The sequence below is a fragment of the Xenopus tropicalis genome, chromosome 3, assembly GCF_000004195.4.
Source record: "Xenopus tropicalis strain Nigerian chromosome 3, UCB_Xtro_10.0, whole genome shotgun sequence".
NCBI classification, from domain to species: domain Eukaryota; kingdom Metazoa; phylum Chordata; class Amphibia; order Anura; family Pipidae; genus Xenopus; species Xenopus tropicalis.
The window spans coordinates 123,118,476-123,138,689 of record NC_030679.2 but is presented as its reverse complement, the minus strand read 5'-3'; the positions used below and the strand labels follow the sequence as shown (position 1 = coordinate 123,138,689).

The following is a 20,214-nucleotide window of genomic DNA, read 5'->3' as shown; positions in this document are numbered from 1 at the left end:
ATTCAGCCCTGAACGTCAGTGGAGGGTGGGAACAATCTTTCCTGTGACCAATGGTCGCAGGAAAGATCATAATTGTAAGGTGTATGGCCACCTTAAGAGAGGAGGTTAGGAGAAAAAACATGTTTCTCCAGCATGTTTCTCCAGCAATGCCTTCTCTTCATTGGCTGCTAGACTGGAGGGTGTTTAGAAATCGAAGCTAAGAAGAACTGAACATGCTCAGTAGTCAACAGCCAAAGTAAATTTGTGAGGGAGGTGGCCGAGTGGGTTTGAGAAGGAATCCTAAGTGATTAAAGGAATGCTACAGTCTTATTATTAACCTCTGAACAACCGGAGTGGCAAGAATTTAAAGATTTCAAAGAGGCTGTCTATTGATTAAACTTTTGTGTGGGGGTCCTTTAAGTTAAAAGGCCTGCGCTTTACACATGGGGTGTCAGGATAAGGCAGGAATCACACTACAGAGAATGCATGGGGCACAATGGGTGTCTGAAATGGTCTTTATGAGTACAAACTATTAAGGTGACCATACATGGGCAGATAAAAGCTATCAGTTCTGTCCCTCCAGGTTGAATTGGTGGATTATTGTCCTAGGATGGGGTCCTTCCAGACACCGTGTCTGATATCTGTCCAAGGATTGGCCAGCTATGGTGTCATTAGTGCATCTTAAGTTGCATGGGCAGCTTTTAGATATTTTCTCACAAAAGGCCAACAGGTCCAGGCCAAAGAAATAAGCTACCCTGATGTGTATACAAATCCCGATTTATTGTCATTTCTCTCTTTCGTAGGTGGTGACAGAATGGGAAGGCAGAATCTATTCTCCTGTCTGATTCTTCTCCTGCTCATATTATATTGTAGTCTCTCTTCTCCTAGAAGAGCAGCAAGCAGCAAAAAAATTAGCAAAACCACAGATTTGAGCAGGGGAGCCAAAAGAAGGCCAAAAGTGACCAATTCTCCTGCCCTCGGAGATCTGTCCTTCAGAGGCAGGGCACTCAATGTGAACTTTAACCTTACCGAGGAATCTGAGCTTTATACAGCAAACCTCTACAGCTTCCCGGATGGCCTGTACTACCCACGGCCTGCCCACCTCAGTGGTGCTGGTGGGACTGACGAGTTTATAAGTGGGTGCCTTAACACCACAATAGAAAGAAACAAGGTCTGGATCTCTCAACTGGAAGACGATGAAGAAGGGGATATTTATATGAGCGTGGCCACGCAGGTCCTACAGTTTCTCTGTATGGAAAATTATGTAAAGCCTACCAATGGGGCAGTGACCTGCACTGGTGGATTGTGGGTCTTTATAGGTGTCATGCATTTTTTTTTTTTATTTAGGAAGGGAGACTAAAGCCTAGGAATTCTGTATTTTATATGAACTTTTAAGAACTAACTGTACTAGCCCAGAGGTTCAGCAGCCCTATAACAGCAATGATCCAGGCCTTCAAATTTGTCCACAGCAGCTCTTGGATCTCATCTTGGATCTTTTGAGTGTCAGTGACACTGCACATTCTCAGTGTGCAGGGCTGCTGTTAAAGACTACGCCATCTGTCATAGAATGCACGTTTCTACACAGGAAACTAAGAATATACTCTAATATATAGGAATATATGTGCATGCACCCTACTAATAGTTCAGCCTGCCAGAGATCACCAAGGAGTTGCATAGCCTTTTTTACAAACATATCCTTCATCTAAAACTTCATCTGTGACTTCTAATAGTCTTATAAATTACAACAGGAGCAATATTATATTCTATATTATATACATATAAGCAGGAATTATGGCTGCTGTTGTGCACACAGGGAAGTTGGAGGTTTGGCCACGGTTTGTTTTCCCCTTATTATAATTGATGAAATAAAAATCAGGTTAAACTGGATTTTATTTCCCAGTGATATTCAACTTTACTGGAAATTAAAGAAGTATACACTAACTACATCAATGTGAAATTGCTTTTGCAATTTATTGCACCAGTTGCAATATCTCTATAAAAGTAAAGAATTAGGTCTTCAGTTGTGCACAGGAGCTCCCCATCTTGGATATTGTTAGAAGTGTCAGTGACACTGCACATACTCAGTGTGATCTGGTCAGCTGTTCAGAAGCTAAGCTTAGTGGTACCCAGCAGAAAATAAGGTTTCTATAATCATTGTAAAGGATTTCCCTCCTAGCTGTAATATATCCAATGCTGTCACTCATCCATGTAAGCTCTTGTGACACTTCTATATAGTTTAAAAGGGGTTATACAGTAATAGAGACCATCTGTCCTGATCCAGTAACCCATAGCAACCAATCAGCAGTTTGTTTTTCTGGTCTAATAGATCAAGAACAACAGCATGGATGGAGTTGATTGATTGCTATGGGTTACTGGGAAACATTGCTCATGTTACTACATAAACCTCCCTGTTCCCTTTCCTCTCCCCACCTCATATTTGTTATTAGCACAACAGAAGCATTTGTATTATAGATGAGCCCTCCTCGCAGTTCTTTCAAGCCCAGCGTAGCCAACCATTTCTGCTTGAATCATGCTGATTTATAATGAACACTTCTCATGCGCGGCACTGGTAACTGCCAGGCTCTTGGCTTTTGCTCAGCTTCTGCCTTGTCAAGAATTCAAGTGGAGTATTCATCAGAAAGGTTCAAGCAGGAACTGCCAGCAGTTGGTACATACTTGCAATATACAGCATTCTCCTCTCCCCTTACTTAGGCAACATTTTGAATATCTCTCAAACATCCTGCTTTACCAATAAACAATACAAAGCAGATACTGCAAAGTGCTTTATTCAGAATGAAATTGGCTGATGTGCCATAAAATCAGCATTATCGCTGTAAAATTCACATTTTCTGTTAGATAGAAAAGACAAAACTTTACACAGAGATCAGAAGCTCATGTCAAAGACGAAAAAGCAAAAGGTACAAAATACACGCCTATCCCATAAGTATTGCTGTGCTGGGGCCTATCCCTGTGCCAAGTTGTTCTTAGGTTAATTCCCTTCTAACCCATAATCAATGCAAGCTAGTGAGACCCTGTTCAAGGACTTTCTTTCCCTGCTGTACATATACTGAATGCTCAGAAAAGCTTTCTGTGCTTTATAACCTGTGCCATGGAATCTTAGAATTCCATACACCTACACATTCTGCAAATTAATGTCAAGAAGCGGCAAATCCTCTCAACTTGTACCTTTCTCAATTACCCATAATCCTCTACTACGGTCATGATTATTTGCAAGCATGCTGCTTTGCAAGCCAAAATGGCACCTACTCCCTGGTTTTCCTCTATAAGGCATCTGCGTCTTTCCCTAAATACTGCCTGTTTGCTAGATAACTTCCTACTGGTTATTATATTCGTGAGCTGCCTGGCTCACCTTGTCTTTCAACAAAATATCAGAAAAACACATTTTCTTTAATGGGATGAATAAAAGGTTGATGTTAGTGCATAAATTGACTTGTAGGTACTTGAGCACCTAGTGTGTTCAAGCTCAACTAAAGCTGGAAGCTGCTATCAGACTGTAACAGGAACACATTGCAACAGACAGCCAGGTGCTAAACCCAATAAAGTACAGAATTAAGAAGCAAAACATTAACCTATTGTTATGGTGCCAAGAAGCATTATTTTGAATGGCTAATTAGGTGATCTGCAATACAGGGCATACCATCCAGCAGAAGGGGGTCAAGCAATATGTGCTTTCAATAAAAAGTTACAACCCCCCTGACCAGACCCTTGTTTGGTTGCCATCTCACAAGGAGGGAAATGTTTCTGGTTACAGTCAGGAAACACCCTTGAAGAGCTTACATGGTGGCATGACATCTTGCCAGATCTTGTAAACGTTGTTCGATTAACACTCGCAAGGAGGTGTACCTGCAAAGGAGATAGTGAGTGTTACTGTGTGGAAGCCAAGTGCATGGTAAACTTACTGTTCACTCACTTATTCCAGAGGAATCCACAGCAAACACAATAATAATGTAATAATGGTAATGTAACAACCTATTCAGTGTTGGACTGGCCTACTGGGGACCCAGGATTTTTCCCAGGTAGGCTCTGACCTTTCTGGAGCAAAAAGTATTAACTCTTTTATACCCTTTCCAGAATCTGGGTTCTGTTTGTGTTGCATTTATTCATTGAGAAAGCTAGGAAACAGGCAGGCATCCAGTCAAGCCTCTAATTCAGCAGCATCACAGGCCGTCATGGCTAATGGTTATTTTGCCTCTAAGCATGAATCAATTTAAAAGAAGAGCTTTACAACTAGAGTTCTGCTGCACTAATACATCTACTAATGTTGGTTATCATGAACACAAGTTGGCATTTGGGGAAAGAAAATGGTTTAGGGCTAACCCAATACCCTTTTTAGTACCTCCTCATTAGCTTGTCCACCTCTCTATCCTCTTCCTCCTTGAGTTTCTCGATGAAACTGCTCAAAACAGGCATTTCAAATTTGATGTATTGGGCCACCTAAGGGATTAAACAGACATACTATAAAGCCCACATGGAAAATAAACATAAATGAGAGAGGGTAAGATATAGCATAATAATGTAGAATACATAACACTTTTTAACGAACCAAGATTTCAAAATGAGATGTTTAATTGCAAAAGTTTTCACAGTCATTGTCATCTAGTGAAGAAGCCTATATAGCTTTCAATGATAAGCAATTGGCACCCCATTAAAAGGAATTTGATCTTCAATACTTTTCATTATATTTCCCTGCTAATACCAGGCTCTCAGTTTAGCAGCTCTCTTTTAGAGTCACAGTTTCAGGGACCATATGGCTGGCCCAACATACAAATATTTCACTTCATATTGCCTATTAATAAACAATAGGATGGGAATTGAAGACAGTAAGGAATCTCACATCATATGTGACCTCTTCCACCTGGTCTTTCTCCATAAGGAAAACCTTAGACACCTGCTCACAAGGCCCATGCAGAATTCGTGCAATTAGAGGATAATCAGTGTCCTTCAGCTTCCTCTTCTCTGGATGGAGCAAGGGTGAGACGGAGAGAAAGAGGAACAATTAGATATCATTTCCCAATTGTGGAAACTATTGCATCATAACCGTTGCAAATGCAAGTTATATATATATCACTGAAAGCAATATATCTATCAATATATATTTATCATTGTTTGCACTTCCCTATAACCCTAATTGTAATTTTGGTGCGGAGGGGTGAGGCCTGGGCATCAAATATAATCAGTATGTGACTCTCTGCATTAAACTAACTCTCACAGAGTTGGCATACAATTAACATACTGTTTGGGCTTTTAGAAAATTGCAGTCACATGATAAGTTAACTGTAAACACTGTACAGAATGTTTGGCCAAACACAATTACAGGATTATAAAACTAAAAATATATACTGCAGAGAGTTTGTGAGACCACTACATGAGCCCAGCCACATTAGCACATTATTAAATAATAATACTTTGCCAAAAAACATGGCCATATAATAGCTTAGTTAAAAGCCACACCATGCAGTCATGCATAACAACTAATTAGCTATGATAGAGACTGAATCAGTTGACTTCATTTAAAAACACAAACTTATAATTAGTTTTTATGGGTCAGCGTAATTTTCATAGTGGTAGACACTGATTTTGGAAGGAATGTTGTATTTGTAAGGCTAAAGGTGGCAATACACTCGCCCAACTTGCACAGTATCCAACCAGACGGCAATGGTACAAGGGGCTATACATCAGCCACCTTTGCATTGTTTTGTTCATTCGGTCAGAGTGGCCAAACACTGAGGATGTGACTAATACGAGGGTAACATTCAAGCTTCTTCTACCAGCCCATGAGTTCATTATAGCAAAACAGAAAGACAGCCATGTCTAGAACAACACCCATATTATAATGTTGAACATCACCTCTCACCTCCGCTGGTGTGCACCATGTACAGAGAAAATTCCGAGGCCGGGTTCTCAATCTGATAACAGAAAAGGGCAGTAGATGTCATCAGTAAATCCATGGGATGCATTTTCAGTGCAAGTAGGGTCAACAGATTTTGTCTATAACTGGTATTTTGTGCTAAGAGAGCCCTATGTGATAAACTGATGTTTGTGTCTATTTATATAGAGCTATTTGTACACACAGTGTTGTATTTTCTTACATTTATAGTACAGACAGGAGGGAACAAACACTACAATAAGTGAAACATCTATAGAGTTAAAAAGAGTTAAAGACACAGGAGGATATATTTTGGGACAGAAGTTAGCAATGTAACGTGATATTATTTTATGTTAAAAAAATATCTTGAATTAAATGCTGTTTGCATAGGCAAGGCTGCCACGGGGGGGCAGAGGAAACAGGGGCCTTGATTGGCTAGAAATGGGACAGGGTTTGCCATAAAATGGGCAAGATTAATGCTGATCTGGCCACGGTAAAGCAGCTGTATTGCGCTGAAAAAGATGCAGGGATTCACAAATACAGGATTCAGTATGGTATTTGCCCAAATTCCAGCACTTTTTTGGATTTTTTTTAGGATTCAAATTCACCCAAATCCTTAGTGCCTGGCCAAACTGAATCCAAAAGCTTAAAGCTCTGGACAACTGAAAGAGCAATTTTTTAAACAGCAATTTAATTCTTTTTTTCAAATTCAAATCTGCAAATTTGGATTTTCATTTGGTTTAATAGTCATCCAAGTCTGTGTGGTGGATTTAGTAATCAGCTTTGTCTAAAGATTTTGGACTTGATGCACGACTATTAGTTAGCAGACTGTACTTTGCACAACCCATTCTTCAAGATGCCTGGTCCCTGTTGATGAAAAGCATCCCCACAGCTTGATATTGAGTACTAAAAAACAACTCTTCAAAATATGAATGTATAGGTCATGTTGATTGTTTTTCCCTGATATGGCTACTTTTGTAGCCTGACTGTTTTGCCAACCTGACTGCCCCTTCTACACCTATCTAATGCTAATGGCTTACTGCTGCATAAAAATGGCAGCCCCCTCATAGAGGAGCATGGGGGATCAGAAAGGGAATGTAAAAGCATCAGGCAAATACTTTTATTGCAAAATTATTAAGGTAATGCAAAGACACTGTTATGAGAGGTTACATTTCGGGTGTCAGTATCTCTTTAAGCAAACAGATAAGGTGTGGGGTTACCTACTCTTAGGGCTCTGGTACACGGGGAGATGTAACATGTAAGTCGCCGGCGGGATGGCAGACGCGGCGGGGCGATTTCGGGAAATCGCCGAAAAAGCCTCGCGAGTCTTTTTCGGCGATTTGCGCGAAATCGTGCCGCCGCGTCTGCCATCCCGCCGGCGACTTACATGTTCGCCGGTGGGATGGCAGGGGGAAGGCAACTCGGGGAGATTAGTCGCCCGCGAGCAGGGAGTTTTGCCACGGGCGACTAATCTCCCCGTGTACCAGAGCCCTTAATATTCATTGCCCATAAGTGTGTCGCTTCTTTATAACTGGGAGATTATGTTCCAGTACATACCTTAAACTTGTTGAGAAGCAATTTCAGGACCTGGGGAGTGGACATTGTGCTGTTTATCCGCACGTTGGTGACAGAACCATACGCTGGAGTAAATACTGATGTCTAGTAAAGTAAAGGTCAGAGAACAATTCAGGCATATTTATTGTGCAGCACATTTGTGGGTCAAGTATGAAAGGATATATTAGGAAAAGAAAATATTTCACTTAAAATGGGTTAAAATGCAAATTTAGTATACACCACATCCCATGTGCATGCTGACCATTCCCTTGCAGGCACATTTATGCAAAATTTACTAACAAGAGACAATGTTTGCATCCCTGGTATCAGGTGCAAGATTTTATCTATGATAAAGGAATTCTGGGAAGGAATACTCCATGGTGGCTAAAGACATGGTGCACATATAACTGATTCTGCCAGAGTATAAGAGCTCTGAGGAAAAGACTGCTTGTTCTGTGCAAGGTTCCAGAATTCTCCGTTTTTATTATTAAAGGGAAGGAAATAGGGAGTCTGAAATGATGTTGGCTTTGTCAGATTATATTAATCTTCTGGACCTAATGAAATCAGTAACTAATTAAACCCCTCTATTTTATACCTTGTGGTTGTAGAAGTGCCCATTAATGGAGAAGCGATGGCGCTTTATGCGTCTCTGCTCCCCTGGTGTGCGCTGGTTCCCCCTCCTACGCACCCCAACATCACTCCTGGTGCGCATCAGCTGTGGGGTGTCATCTTCAGTGGTTTTGATTTCCTCCTCCTCTGTGGGACACAGATATCACATGCTGAATTGATATTATGGGAGATAAGTAACAGGCAGTCTTCTGTTGCCTAATATATCAATATCTAATATCGATAGCTATGGTCGTCTATGGGATTTTTATGGACAAGATTGTCCTAAAGCTTCTTAAAGCTTTTAAATACAACTTAAAAACAGTTAATTGGGTAGTGACATCACACTTGTATCTTGACGCTTTCATTGATTACACATGACCCCTGGTCATATGTAAGAGCACAATTGGTATAATATAGCAGCCGTTCAAACTATTAGCAACATATCAGCCTGTCATGTGAAATTGCCAACCAGAGACACAGGTCTGACATGTCAAACACTAATAGAAAGGGGCGCTGTGTATTGCAACCAACAGCTGATGAAACGTATGATGAGTCCAGTAAATACCTGCAATGACATTGCGTCTAAGGATACCCAGCAGTACTAAATAAGAGCATCACTGCTAAGCAGAGAGCGGCCAGTGCCAAAGTGCCCACATTGTGCAGCCCACCCTTCTTAAAGAACCATAAGGAACAGTAGATGTGATTTACAAACACTACTGCGGAACTGCATCAGTGCAGCAACCAATCAGATGTTTGCTTTCATGTTCGAGCTGTTATTGGCAAATGCACTAGTGCAATTTGGCCCCTGTTATTGAAAAACCCCTCAGTCTGGCATGTTATCATGACTGTTTATTTTTTAATCCTCAAAACATACAAGATAGCAAATAAATAGGCCATTCCTTGCCTGCCTTAGGCTAAAACTGACAGCTCAGCAGCTATTCTGGACCCTCAGCTCCCATAGGGCAGGTCTGGAAGTCTGTGCTCTAAAAGAAGGAAAGCTAGTTTCATGCATTTGCTGTTCCATATAGCACTAGATCTGTACATAACAGTTTGTGGGTAAGATTGGCAGCAGCCTGACACTATATTGCACTTTATCTTCTACTTCTTAGGGAGTATGGGTGTCGCATGTACAGTGCCTGCAGGCAAGGAGATCATTAAGTGGAAAGGATGATGAATTATTAAGGTGCCCAAGCTGGCATCAGCTGGTAGCATGTATAATTAAATGGGAGGAACCACCTTTCTGTGTGGCACTGTGCTTCCTAACCTTCTGACCTGGATTAACCAGTCCTAGTCATGCACAAGGCATGTTTCATTAGCTGTGAGCCTCTCTAGAGCACTTTCAATACTAAGGGGCAGATTTTGTTTATGATAAACTTCCACTAATCATGGTGAATGATAAATGTGACTGTGAAAACATTAATTTATTTGCTGCAATTTTCTTGAAGTTGTTCCCTTTCCTCCCCTGGGTAACAATCACTGGTGCTATCCAAGAAGGAACTTCCTGATTTTAAAACCCAGTGACTGAGAAAAGATCATGTGACTTGTAGCAGTCACATGACCCTGAGACTGTAGACTACTTGCTGTTGGCTGCTGAGGTAAAAAAAGATCAGCTTAGGAGATAAATTACTTTTGTAACCTGATGGCACAAAGTGCAAAAAGAAACCACATTTTACCTCATACATTTCACAAAATATATATTTTGCATTGAACTTAAGTGCTCATATCTTTCCCTATGCAACAAAATGGAGCCATAACATCTGCTTGCTGACTTGTTCCCCCACAGTGTCTTGTTCAGTTCACCAACATGTAACCAACAGGAACAGTAACACCAAAAAATGAAAATATATTAAAGAAATTAAACTATAATGTGCTGCTGCCCTGCACTGGTAAAAGTTGTGTGTTTACTTCAGAAACCCTACTATAGTTTATATAAACCCTGGTGTGTAGCCATGGGGGCAGCCATTCAAAAGGAGAAAAGGCACAGGTCACATAGCAGCTAACAGATAAACCCTGTAGAATACAATGGTGTCTTATCTGTTATCTGCTATGTAACCTGTGCCTTTTCTCCTTTTTTCCACCTTGAACTGCTGCCTTCATGGCTACACAGCAGCTTACTTATATAAACTATAGTAGTGTTACTGTAGCAAACACCCCCAGCTGTACTAGTGCAGGGCAACAGTAAATTATATTGTAATTGCTTTAAAACACTTTAATTTTTTGGTGTTACGGTTCCTTTAAAGGCAGCGACTTACCGGTACTGGTGGGATTATCTTCAGCTTCTGTAATCTGTATGTCAGGAATGGTGGCGGGTTTAGCCACAGGCCTAGGACACAAAATGTTGGTTTAGTTTTAGTGACAGCGGCTAATTATCTGTCAGTTGTCATCTGAGGCAGAAAAATGGGAAAAGCAGAACACCAAATAGTGAGCACACAGACATGTTGCCATAGTGACATATTATATATATATATAAATATAATGGAAACAATACAGTTCTGCTAGGTCAGTGCCCAGAGCATACAGTGAACTACAGAGTGCCCAGAGCATACAGTGAACTAAATACATGTGCCTATACATATAAAGCAGAATATTGATTCATCCATTGATAATAAGAATGGTAGCTGTGTAGTGCAATAAGCCCACTGTAGTTAGAATATGGCTATTGGTGTATATTAATAGGGCGGAGCAATATTGTCTAGGGATCTGTGTCTAATTGCTAAAGTCCCACAGAATAGAAGTATAATTAGGCTCTGTGCGGCACGTGATGATTCTCTGGGCATTCATGTGAATCTGTGTCACAGAAGCTTCACACCCAGGGGGGTGTGAGGGGAGCAAAGGAACAGGTGCAGAATCATGAGACTTTACGTTCTCTCTGGGGGCTGCAAGATCTAAACTGGGACAATGGGGTTTTACTGGTGATACAGAATACGGTCCCATTCCTCTGGCTCATACACGGGCACTTTCCTCTGGCCCATACATGGGGACTCAAAGGAGTGCTTCACCTTCAGGGTAACTTTTAGTATGTTTTTAGATTGGCCTATACTTAGAAACTGTTCAATTGGTTTATATTTTTTTATACATTTTCAATTATTTGCCTTTCTTCTTCTCACTCTGCCCAGCTTTCAAATAGGGGTCACTGACCCCATCAGCCAAAAAACAATAGCTCAGTGAGGCTACAATATTATTGTTATTGTTACTTTTTATTACTTATCTAGGCCCTCCTCTATTCATATACTTTTCTCTTTTTCAGAGTTGCTAGGTTAAATTAGACCCTAGCAACTAGATAGCTGCTGAAATTCCAAACTGGAGAGCTACTGAACAAAAAGCTAAATAATTCAAAAACCGCAAATACAAAATGAAAACCAATTGCAAACTGTCTCAGAATAGTAGTCACTACATTATACTATAAGATAAAACCCCTTTAAGTTACTGTCTCAGTTGGGATATACTCACCTGCTGTGTCTGTGAAAATATTTCTTACAAGTAATGCAACACACCAATCTCTCAATTACTATATGGCACACTTAAAAAAGGGAGAGATGGGGGCAAACTGGGCATTTATTCAGGGCACACCATAATCCCTTTTAACTGCAATACATCTGAAAGGGGTAGTTTACCTTTAAGATAGAAAAATGAGAAATACAAAGAACACTAACAATTAAATTGTAGCCTCACAGAGCAACAGTTTTTTTGCATGCTGGGGTCAGTGACCCCTCATTGGAAAGCTGGAAAGAGGCATTCATATATTATAAGATTACGTAACTTCACTGTATAGCTTATGCTTTAGCATTGAATGCACAGGGGCTGGGTGTGCAGGAAGCAGAGGAGAAAAGAATTATATTTGCTTATGAGTGAAAGAAAAAGTTAATAAGCACAGAAGCATATTAGGTACAAATGTTTACATCTCAACACTGTTTATTTGCCCTTTGTGCTGTGATCTGCAACAACCACAGCGCCGTTAAATGAAACCAAATGCTCAGTTCTCCAGCAACGGAACAAACAAGGAGGGAGTGTTGCCCAGATGATTTTCCCATATCCTTTGCTAGAATATTTCTCTGTGTTGTGCTTGGATGAGACACATGAAATCCAGGAGTATTTATGCCAAAAAAGAACAAACGTTCAAGCTTGGTGAATCCCACCTCCAACCCATTTACTCTCAGTGCTGATCTAGAGAATCTCGCAGGCCAAGAACAAATTGTACACAGAGAGAATAATATGAAGGGTTCAGCACCAGCCATTAGCTTTCTCACTAATTGACCTCTGCATTGTAATGGGGCCTACGCTGTTTTTGTATTCCCATATAATCCATTGGCAGCAAACGGGTTAAACACTTAGGCCATAGCCTCCTTTTAATAATAACCTGCACTCTGAACAGATCTAAAAGTCCTGTATATCTGCCAGTGAACAGGCTGCTTTATGACAAATGAGTCTGCCTTCTGGAGAACTGAGTAGTTGTGTTAGACCGGAGACTTTAATTAAGATTAAGATGGCACAGGTACAGACTTTTTGGCAGTAGGGTGAAGAACTCCCTGCCAAATCAACGCACTCTGCCTACTACCTGTATATGCTTCAAGCTGGCCTGGGCAGTTCAGGTACACATAGGCCCAAACAACACCCCACACTGATGTTAGTTATCTTGCCATACAGTCCCCAAAATACTAAAAAAGTGTCTCCACCCACTACTGACCGTTGGGTTAGTAGATTGCACCCCGAATGCCAAGATGTAGAAGAAGGAGGTGGGCGAATTCTCTCGTTGTCATCCTGCATCTGAAGCCGGATCGGGCGCCTTAAGCCCCAAAAGATGTTAAGCAGTCCTTCGACAATCAGCTCCTCCTCCTCCTGCAAATATACAGACTGCAGTCATTAAACGGCTGTTTTACTAATTAATTCTGAGAAAAATAAAAATATAAATTTTACATTGGCTTTATTTCTGACCCCAACAGATGCTACAAATAAGTGTCCTGAAGATGTAACAAAGCAAATAGGAGAAACTATGGTTCCAGTGCCCATACAAAGGTAAATTCTCACTTCTGTACCTCTCTGTGCCGAAGCTGAAGGTTCAGTCCTTCATAATACAGGTTGTAATTTTTCAAATGTGAAAGCAGCTCATTCCTGCAAAGAACAGAATGGAAGCATGTGAGTATGGCTATGTGCCTGAACTGTATGCACTGCTACTGACTGTGTATACACACAAATAAAGGCATTTATCTGGTATGAAATGTATATCCCAAGCCATGAGAGAAATTCCCTGTATTATGTAATATACTGTGCAAGGGCAGCACAGAGCTTGGCATAGACTGGTATCAGGCCAGTATCAATCCATGCCACATTCTGTTTAACTGTCTGCAGAGGATACAAGAAGTGTTTTTCTTCTCTTTAAAGACAACAGTATGGTATTCTTGGGGTTGTTGCCCCCAACACAGCCACCATGATTATTTTTATTAATGTTGTTGCAAACAACACCAGCCAAGATGCAGTTTAGGCTTACAAGGTACTTAAGGCAATGTGCTTGGCTGTGGGATGTCTGCCCAGACAGCAGTCAGGGGAGAGGTATATATGGAATAACTAGCCACATACATACACTGCCCAGACAGCAGCCAGGGAAGAGGTACATATGGAACGACTAGCCACAGACATACACTGCCCAGACAGCAGCCAGGGAAGAGGTACATATGGAACGACTAGCCACAGACATACACTGCCCAGACAGCAGCCAGGGGAGAGGTACATATGGAACGACTAGCCACAGGCATACACTGCCCACACACAGGCCAGGGGAGAGGTACATATGGAACGACTAGCCACAGACATACACTGCCCAGACAGCAGCCAGGGGAGAGGTACATATGGAATGACTAGCCACAGACATACACTGCCCACACACAGGCCAGGGGAGAGGTACATATGGAATGACTAGCCACAGACATACACTGCCCACACACAGGCCAGGGGAAAGGGCACTGCTTGGCATGGTTCATGAACTATCCTACCGATCAATAATCTCAGTTGCAAGAAGCATGCCACAATGAGTCTGACTGGCACATCCCAGTAGCATTACTGCCTCCCCCCCCCCCCTCAAGGAGTCAAATGTAAGAAAGCTTCAGGTATACTGTATTTACACAAGTGGCTGTCGCTTGCTCACTAGAACACTACACTAGATAGAGGAACAAATAAACCACTCCAGGCTAGAAGTGTCACAAAGGGAAGTGCAGCATGAAACAACTGCACTGTGTTGCAACCGGAGCGAACGGAACAGACAGGCACACCCATTTAACCATTCAAAAGTTAAGCAGCACCCTTTGTTTCGTAAAGCACATACACATTGCACTTCTATTCTATATTGTAATCATGACATATTCCCTAGAGTTTTACAGAGTACACATCATTGCATCAGTCCCTGCCTCAGCGGAGCTTACAATCTAACACCTCTGTCACATTTACACACATTAGGGAATCAGATAAACTACCTGGATGTATTTGGGTTGTGGGAGGAAACCAGAGTAGCCAGAGACACAGGGAGAACATACAAACTGAACCTAGGACCTCTGCACTCCAGAATGGAGGGTTGCCTGAGTCACTGCACAACTGCCAGTTGTGATGCATTTACACACACAAGAACATACTAATGAGGCGTCTGAATAGGATATATTAACGAGACAATATTTAAAAGTACTTAAAAATACTGAATTGTTTCTCCCCCATACAAAATAAATTTAGTAAAACTAGTTAAGTAGGTTTGCTTGTCCTTAATTATTAAAACCCTGCACATTGAATCCCTTCCCCCCCTTCATAAGCTGCTTTTGTTCCATTTTTTTAGGCTTGAACGGTTGGATTCTCCTATGGTGATGAAAGAGTAAATAATTAATGAGAACTAGTAATTTAAAGACCAGACATGCTCCTTAGTCCGGCTAATAGTACATGAATGGCCGCTGTATATGCACAGGAGGAATAGGCCCAGTTGGGCAGTCTGGGAGAGAGGAGAGGATAACACATTCCTGCCATCCTGTGTGGCTGCTATGGAGAGTGCTGACTTAGGCCTTTATTGCCATCTCCGTGCAGGACACAGAAGGCCAACAGAAGACAGCTAACGGCCAGTAAGATTTATGGAGGTTACCCTACGAAGCAGGAAGACGCCAATAGGAAAAACTCACTTGGAAATGTACTTGTCTTTCCCACAGGGAACTAATGAGGTCTCCAGTGAGTGCTCCATGTGTTCATCCCACTGTCCATGAGAGGGACGACCTGAAATGAGAACAGAACCAGATGGGGATTAATGGCAGGCAGACAGAAGGGAAAGGATTTAACTACTGCTGCCTGAGAATGATTTCCCTTTTCTCTTTGATCCACCCCAAAGCGCAAAAATACAGCAAGGACACTTCTACAGTCATTCTATAGACTACAAGCTGCTAAATTGTAATGAAGAAATATAAAGGTGGTGCCTGGAGCAAAGGCAACTGCCTGGTCCACTCTCTTACAGGGAAGACAGTATGTAGAGAAACTAAAATGGCTGGATCTTTATTTAACTACCCAACCTATGGCCACTTAACTGTTATAAAACTACACTCCCAGCAAACGTAAACAGCCTTCATCTATTAGAGAGAGTGCTGGGACCCTTCCCAGAGGTTATTAACCCACTGCTACTATAGGCACCATCTCTCCCTACTATACCTGCTATCCCACAGCCACAGTCCCTTCCCAGAGGCTATTATCCCCCCACTGCTACTATAGGCACCATCTCTCCCTACTATACCTGCTATCCCACAGCCCCAGTGCCTTGCCAGAGGCTATTATCCCCCCACTGCTACTATAGGCACCATCTCTCCCTACTATACCTGCTATCCCACAGCCCCAGTCCCTTCCCAGAGGCTATTATCCCACTGCTACTATAGGCACCATCTCTCCCTACTATACCTGCTATCCCACAGCCACAGTCCCTTCCCAGAGGCGGCTATTATCCCCCCACTGCTACTATAGGCATCATCTCTCCCTACTATACCTGCTATCCCACAGCCACAGTCCCTTCCCAGAGGCTATTATCCCACTGCTACTATAGGCACCATCTCTCCCTACTATACCTGCTATCCCACAGCCACAGTCCCTTCCCAGAGGCTATTATCCCACTGCTACTATAAGCACCATCTCTCCCTACTATACCTGCTATCCCACAGCCACAGTCCCTTCCCAGAGGCTATTATTCCCACTGCTACTATAGGCACCATCTCTCCCTACTATACCTGCTATCCCACAGCCACAGTCCCTTCCCAGAGACTATTATCCCCACTGCTACTATAGGCACCATCTCTCCCTACTATACCTGCTATCCCACAGCCACAGTCCATTCCCAGAGGCTATTATCCCACTGCTACTATAGGCACCATCTCTCCCTACTATACCTGCTATCCCACAGCCCCAGTCCCTTCCCAGAGGCTATTATCCCCCCACTGCTACTATAGGCACCATCTCTCCCTACTATACCTGCTATCCCACAGCCCCAGTCCCTTCCCAGAGGCTATTATCCCCCCACTGCTACTATAGGCACCATCTCTCCCTACTATACCTGCTATCCCACAGCCACAGTCCCTTCCCAGAGGCTATTATCCCACTGCTACTATAGGCACCATCTCTCCCTACTATACCTGCTATCCCACAGCCACAGTCCCTTCCCAGAGGCTATTATCCCCACTGCTACTATAGGCACCATCTCTCCCTACTATACCTGCTATCCCACAGTCACAGTCCCTTTACAGATGCTATTGTCCATCAATACATTTATATGAGCCCCACCCACTCTCCTACCTGCACAATTATATCATCTTCTTTCTCTGCTTTCTTTCAGTGTCCCTGGCAGATCCCAGGCATATTATATATCCTCATAATACAGAAACACAATACTGTTTTTTGTAAGATGAAATAGAATATAATTTTCACTTCCTGTTTGCTCACACGTCGCTTTAGATACTGGCCGGCAGCTAGGCGTATGACACTCACTTCCTTCCTAAAGTCACAGAATTTCCTCTCCTGGCTGCTGATATGGGTGCAACTGTCAGTTCAGAGAAGCGGGTGGGAGGGAAGACGGCGCATTGTTTTTTAAAGTGGAAAAAAAATAAAACATAGCCCGCCATTAGAGAACACAGAGTATTCATGGGACTTATGTGCAAATATTTAATGATGTAAGTGATGCCTTGATAAAGGTCCTCTGTGTCAGACCAAAACGTTGACTTACACCATTACATTCATTTTTGCACATAATTTAAGTTTCATGAGTGCTCTGTATTCTACATATTGATATTATTTTTTGCCACAGCACCTTGGCTGTTCTTGCCTTATTTGGGGATGAGAGCGCTGCCTCACTCTCTCTCTATATATAATATATATTTTATTTGGCTTTACATCCCCTTTAAATATTTGAACCTGCCCCTTGCATTTTTACACTGAGCGCAGTTTCCTGCTTGGCTTTAGTGACAGCCTTACAGTGGGTACCAGGAACAGTTTTAGGCTCAGCAGAGCACATGATTTGATCAGAGATCAACCTATCCCAATTGCTCGGTCAATGACTTTTACATATCATGGTTCTGAGACGAATATTCTGTGATGTACGAAATGCAAAGTGCCAGCCTATCTACACCACGTGCATAAGGAGCACCCTGGGGCAGTGTATTATTATGCGCATGGCTGTGCCCCATTAGCCCCAACATGGCTGCTGCGCTGCAACCTCCCTCCTGCTTGTGGGGCCAGAACACTTGAGAGGGGGCATATCTCAGTATTTCAGAAAAAAATCTATTGTTTTCCCCATCCACAGTGTGAGGTCTATAAGCCCAAAGCTCTGGTGGGGGGAACCAATTTTAAGGTGACATTTGTATCTTCCTCCAACACAAAAGTAGGAATTTGATGTAACTACATTTCATTTGATATTAGCACTGACGTGGCAAAAATCAGTTAAACACAAACACAATGTGATACATTCCCTTTAACCCCAGAACACCTCCCTTGCCTGTGCTACACAGAGCTGACATCCTCATATGATTTCTAAAGGGCAAGTGAACAACAGCAGAAAAAGTTCGTCAGAGTTTCATTTGCTTTTCTCTCCCCAGATGTCCCACTTATCATGACTTTAGGGTGGCTGAATGTGGGGGGGCCTGTCTAGGTCTCCAATTCACTTGTTTGCTCTGGTTGCACCATTGGATAATCTGCCCCATATCTTTCTGGTCCCTTACTAACTCAGAGCCACCCCTACATGCTACTGCACTTCCAAAGCTCCTGTCTTGTGACTCCTTTCTGTAAAAATCATTTGGATTCATTCCTCAAATTCCATTTCTTTCTTTCTCCATGTATTTAGACAAATAAACACACTGTTCGCTGGGATGAACTTAACCAGTAAGTTGCTGGATGTGGCTGATCTACATGGCAGGAGAAATATTCATCAAAGCTCAAGTCCCTGCACACACCTGTCCCACACAGTTAGTGGCTGTACTACAACTCCCAGCATCCCACTGACAGCCTGGGACACAGCTTGGCTTTCTCTCTTACAACAAGCATCACATTCCCTATAGCAGGGGAGAAATAATAGGAACACCTTGGAAATACTTATGAACACAATGCAGTCACAACGTGCTTCCAATCTATGCTTCAGGCTGCAAGGTGCTCCGACGTGCGATCCTCCAGCTGTTGGTGCAACTGCGACTAACAGCATCCACGGCTCTCAGTGTGTGTTGAAAGTTGCAGTTCAAGCAAGTGCAGGAGGTTGCACATTCCAATTGGAGTCAGAGATGGTCAAAAATAGGCATATTTGGAGGGAAATGAAATACAGGGAGATAGGGGTACAGAGCCCAGTATATACCAAGAGCAGGCGGATGCATAGTAAAGGGGCAGCGGGATGTACTCACCCTGTCCCTGTGCCAGGGAGGGCTCTGCCCGTATAGATCCTTGCAGGGTGCTGCTAATGCCAATGCTATAGGCTCCCAGCCTTCTGCCTATCAGTAGCGGGAAGTGTGCGCTGTGCATGGAGCAGCTGTGCCTCTCTGGCTCTCCCCTCTGGCCAATAGCAGTGCGCGGTGCTGTGGGGGCCGGAGCCCCATTGGCCAGAGACTCCCCTATTGGCTGCCTCGCACAGACAATGCTCACACAGGGAGGGGGGGTTGTGCCCTCCCAGCATCTGTCTGACAGAGCGGCTTCTTCCTCATGCCTGTGCGGGGAACGGGGGGTTTCTGGGGAGGGGAGAGGCTTTGTAACCTCTGTGGGACGTGGGAAACTTGCACAAACAGCCCTGACGCTTGGGCCCCGAGTAATACAGGGCTCGGCTCCATACATGGGCCCCGAGTAATACAGGGCTCGGCTCCATACATGGGCCCCGAGTAATACAGGGCTCGGCTCCATACATGGGCCCCGAGTAATACAGGGCTCGGCTCCATACATGGGCCCCGAGTAATACAGGGCTCGGCTCCATACATGGGCCCCGAGTAATACAGGGCTCGGCTCCATACATGGGCCCCGAGTAATACAGGGCTCGGCTCCATACATGGGCCCCGAGTAATACAGGGCTCGGCTCCATACATGGGCCCGCGTTATAGAGCTAGACTTGGCATGGACTGTCAGCGCAGGGGCAAGATGGAAGCAGCCTGGCACTGTTTATGGGGAGAGGCACCCCATGGTGCTTATTGGGTTATACACTAACGCCATAGGGTGACTGTAGGGCTGGGCAGTAACGCTATGGGCACATCCAGTTAATAAATACACACAGAAAACACTGGGTCACAGCCCTAACAGAAATGTAGGCAAACTGCTCTAGTTATTATATCTCTGTGCAATTAAAGGGCTGATTAAGTTCTATAGGGTTGCCACCTGACTGGGCACATCCACATCCTATACGGCTAATTAGCAATTAATTCAGATGTATTCTGCATGGCTACACATTAATCAGTTTAGTCTGCAGCATGCAATTACATTCATTTCTAATTAGCCATGCTGGGTGTGGATTTAACATGTGGCTGGTATGAAAGGGGTGAGGCAACCCTGCCTATACATTCACTTACATGCATGGTCTCACACAAAGCAGTGTAGTTATGAGTAATTAGCCATGCAGCCTGCATGTAATGAGTAGGAGGGGAACAGAACATAACCCCATGTACATGTATGTAAGTAGCCATGTAGCACTGGCACCTTGGGGCATTCCCACTCTCAGTGCCACCCCC

The 20,214-nt window shown here is 43.1% G+C and overlaps 1 protein-coding gene across 4 annotated transcripts; it reads right to left on the bottom strand.

The window, feature by feature from the left end:
* Positions 1-2,749: 2,749 nt before the first annotated feature.
* On the bottom strand, positions 2,750-19,203 carry rassf2 (Ras association domain family member 2). Of its 4 annotated transcripts, NM_001015703.1 has the most exons (12): positions 18,910-18,925; positions 16,823-16,895; positions 15,178-15,268; positions 13,063-13,138; positions 12,714-12,865; positions 10,282-10,352; positions 8,016-8,176; positions 7,424-7,525; positions 5,855-5,906; positions 4,835-4,956; positions 4,337-4,434; positions 2,750-3,843 (listed from the first exon to the last, which is right to left on the bottom strand). In NM_001015703.1, exons 3-12 carry the CDS (start codon positions 15,234-15,236, stop codon positions 3,774-3,776), a joined length of 963 nt encoding a protein of 320 aa, NP_001015703.1. In that variant the 5' UTR covers positions 15,237-15,268; positions 16,823-16,895; positions 18,910-18,925; the 3' UTR covers positions 2,750-3,773. The 4 variants fall into 4 exon arrangements, with proteins under 4 accessions (NP_001015703.1, XP_012821988.1, XP_012821990.1 ...); XM_012966534.3 differs by lacking the exon at positions 16,823-16,895 and having other exon boundaries at positions 18,910-19,203; XM_012966536.3 differs by lacking the exons at positions 16,823-16,895; positions 18,910-18,925 and adding an exon at positions 18,600-18,878.
* Between the last annotated feature and the right edge of the window lie 1,011 nt (positions 19,204-20,214).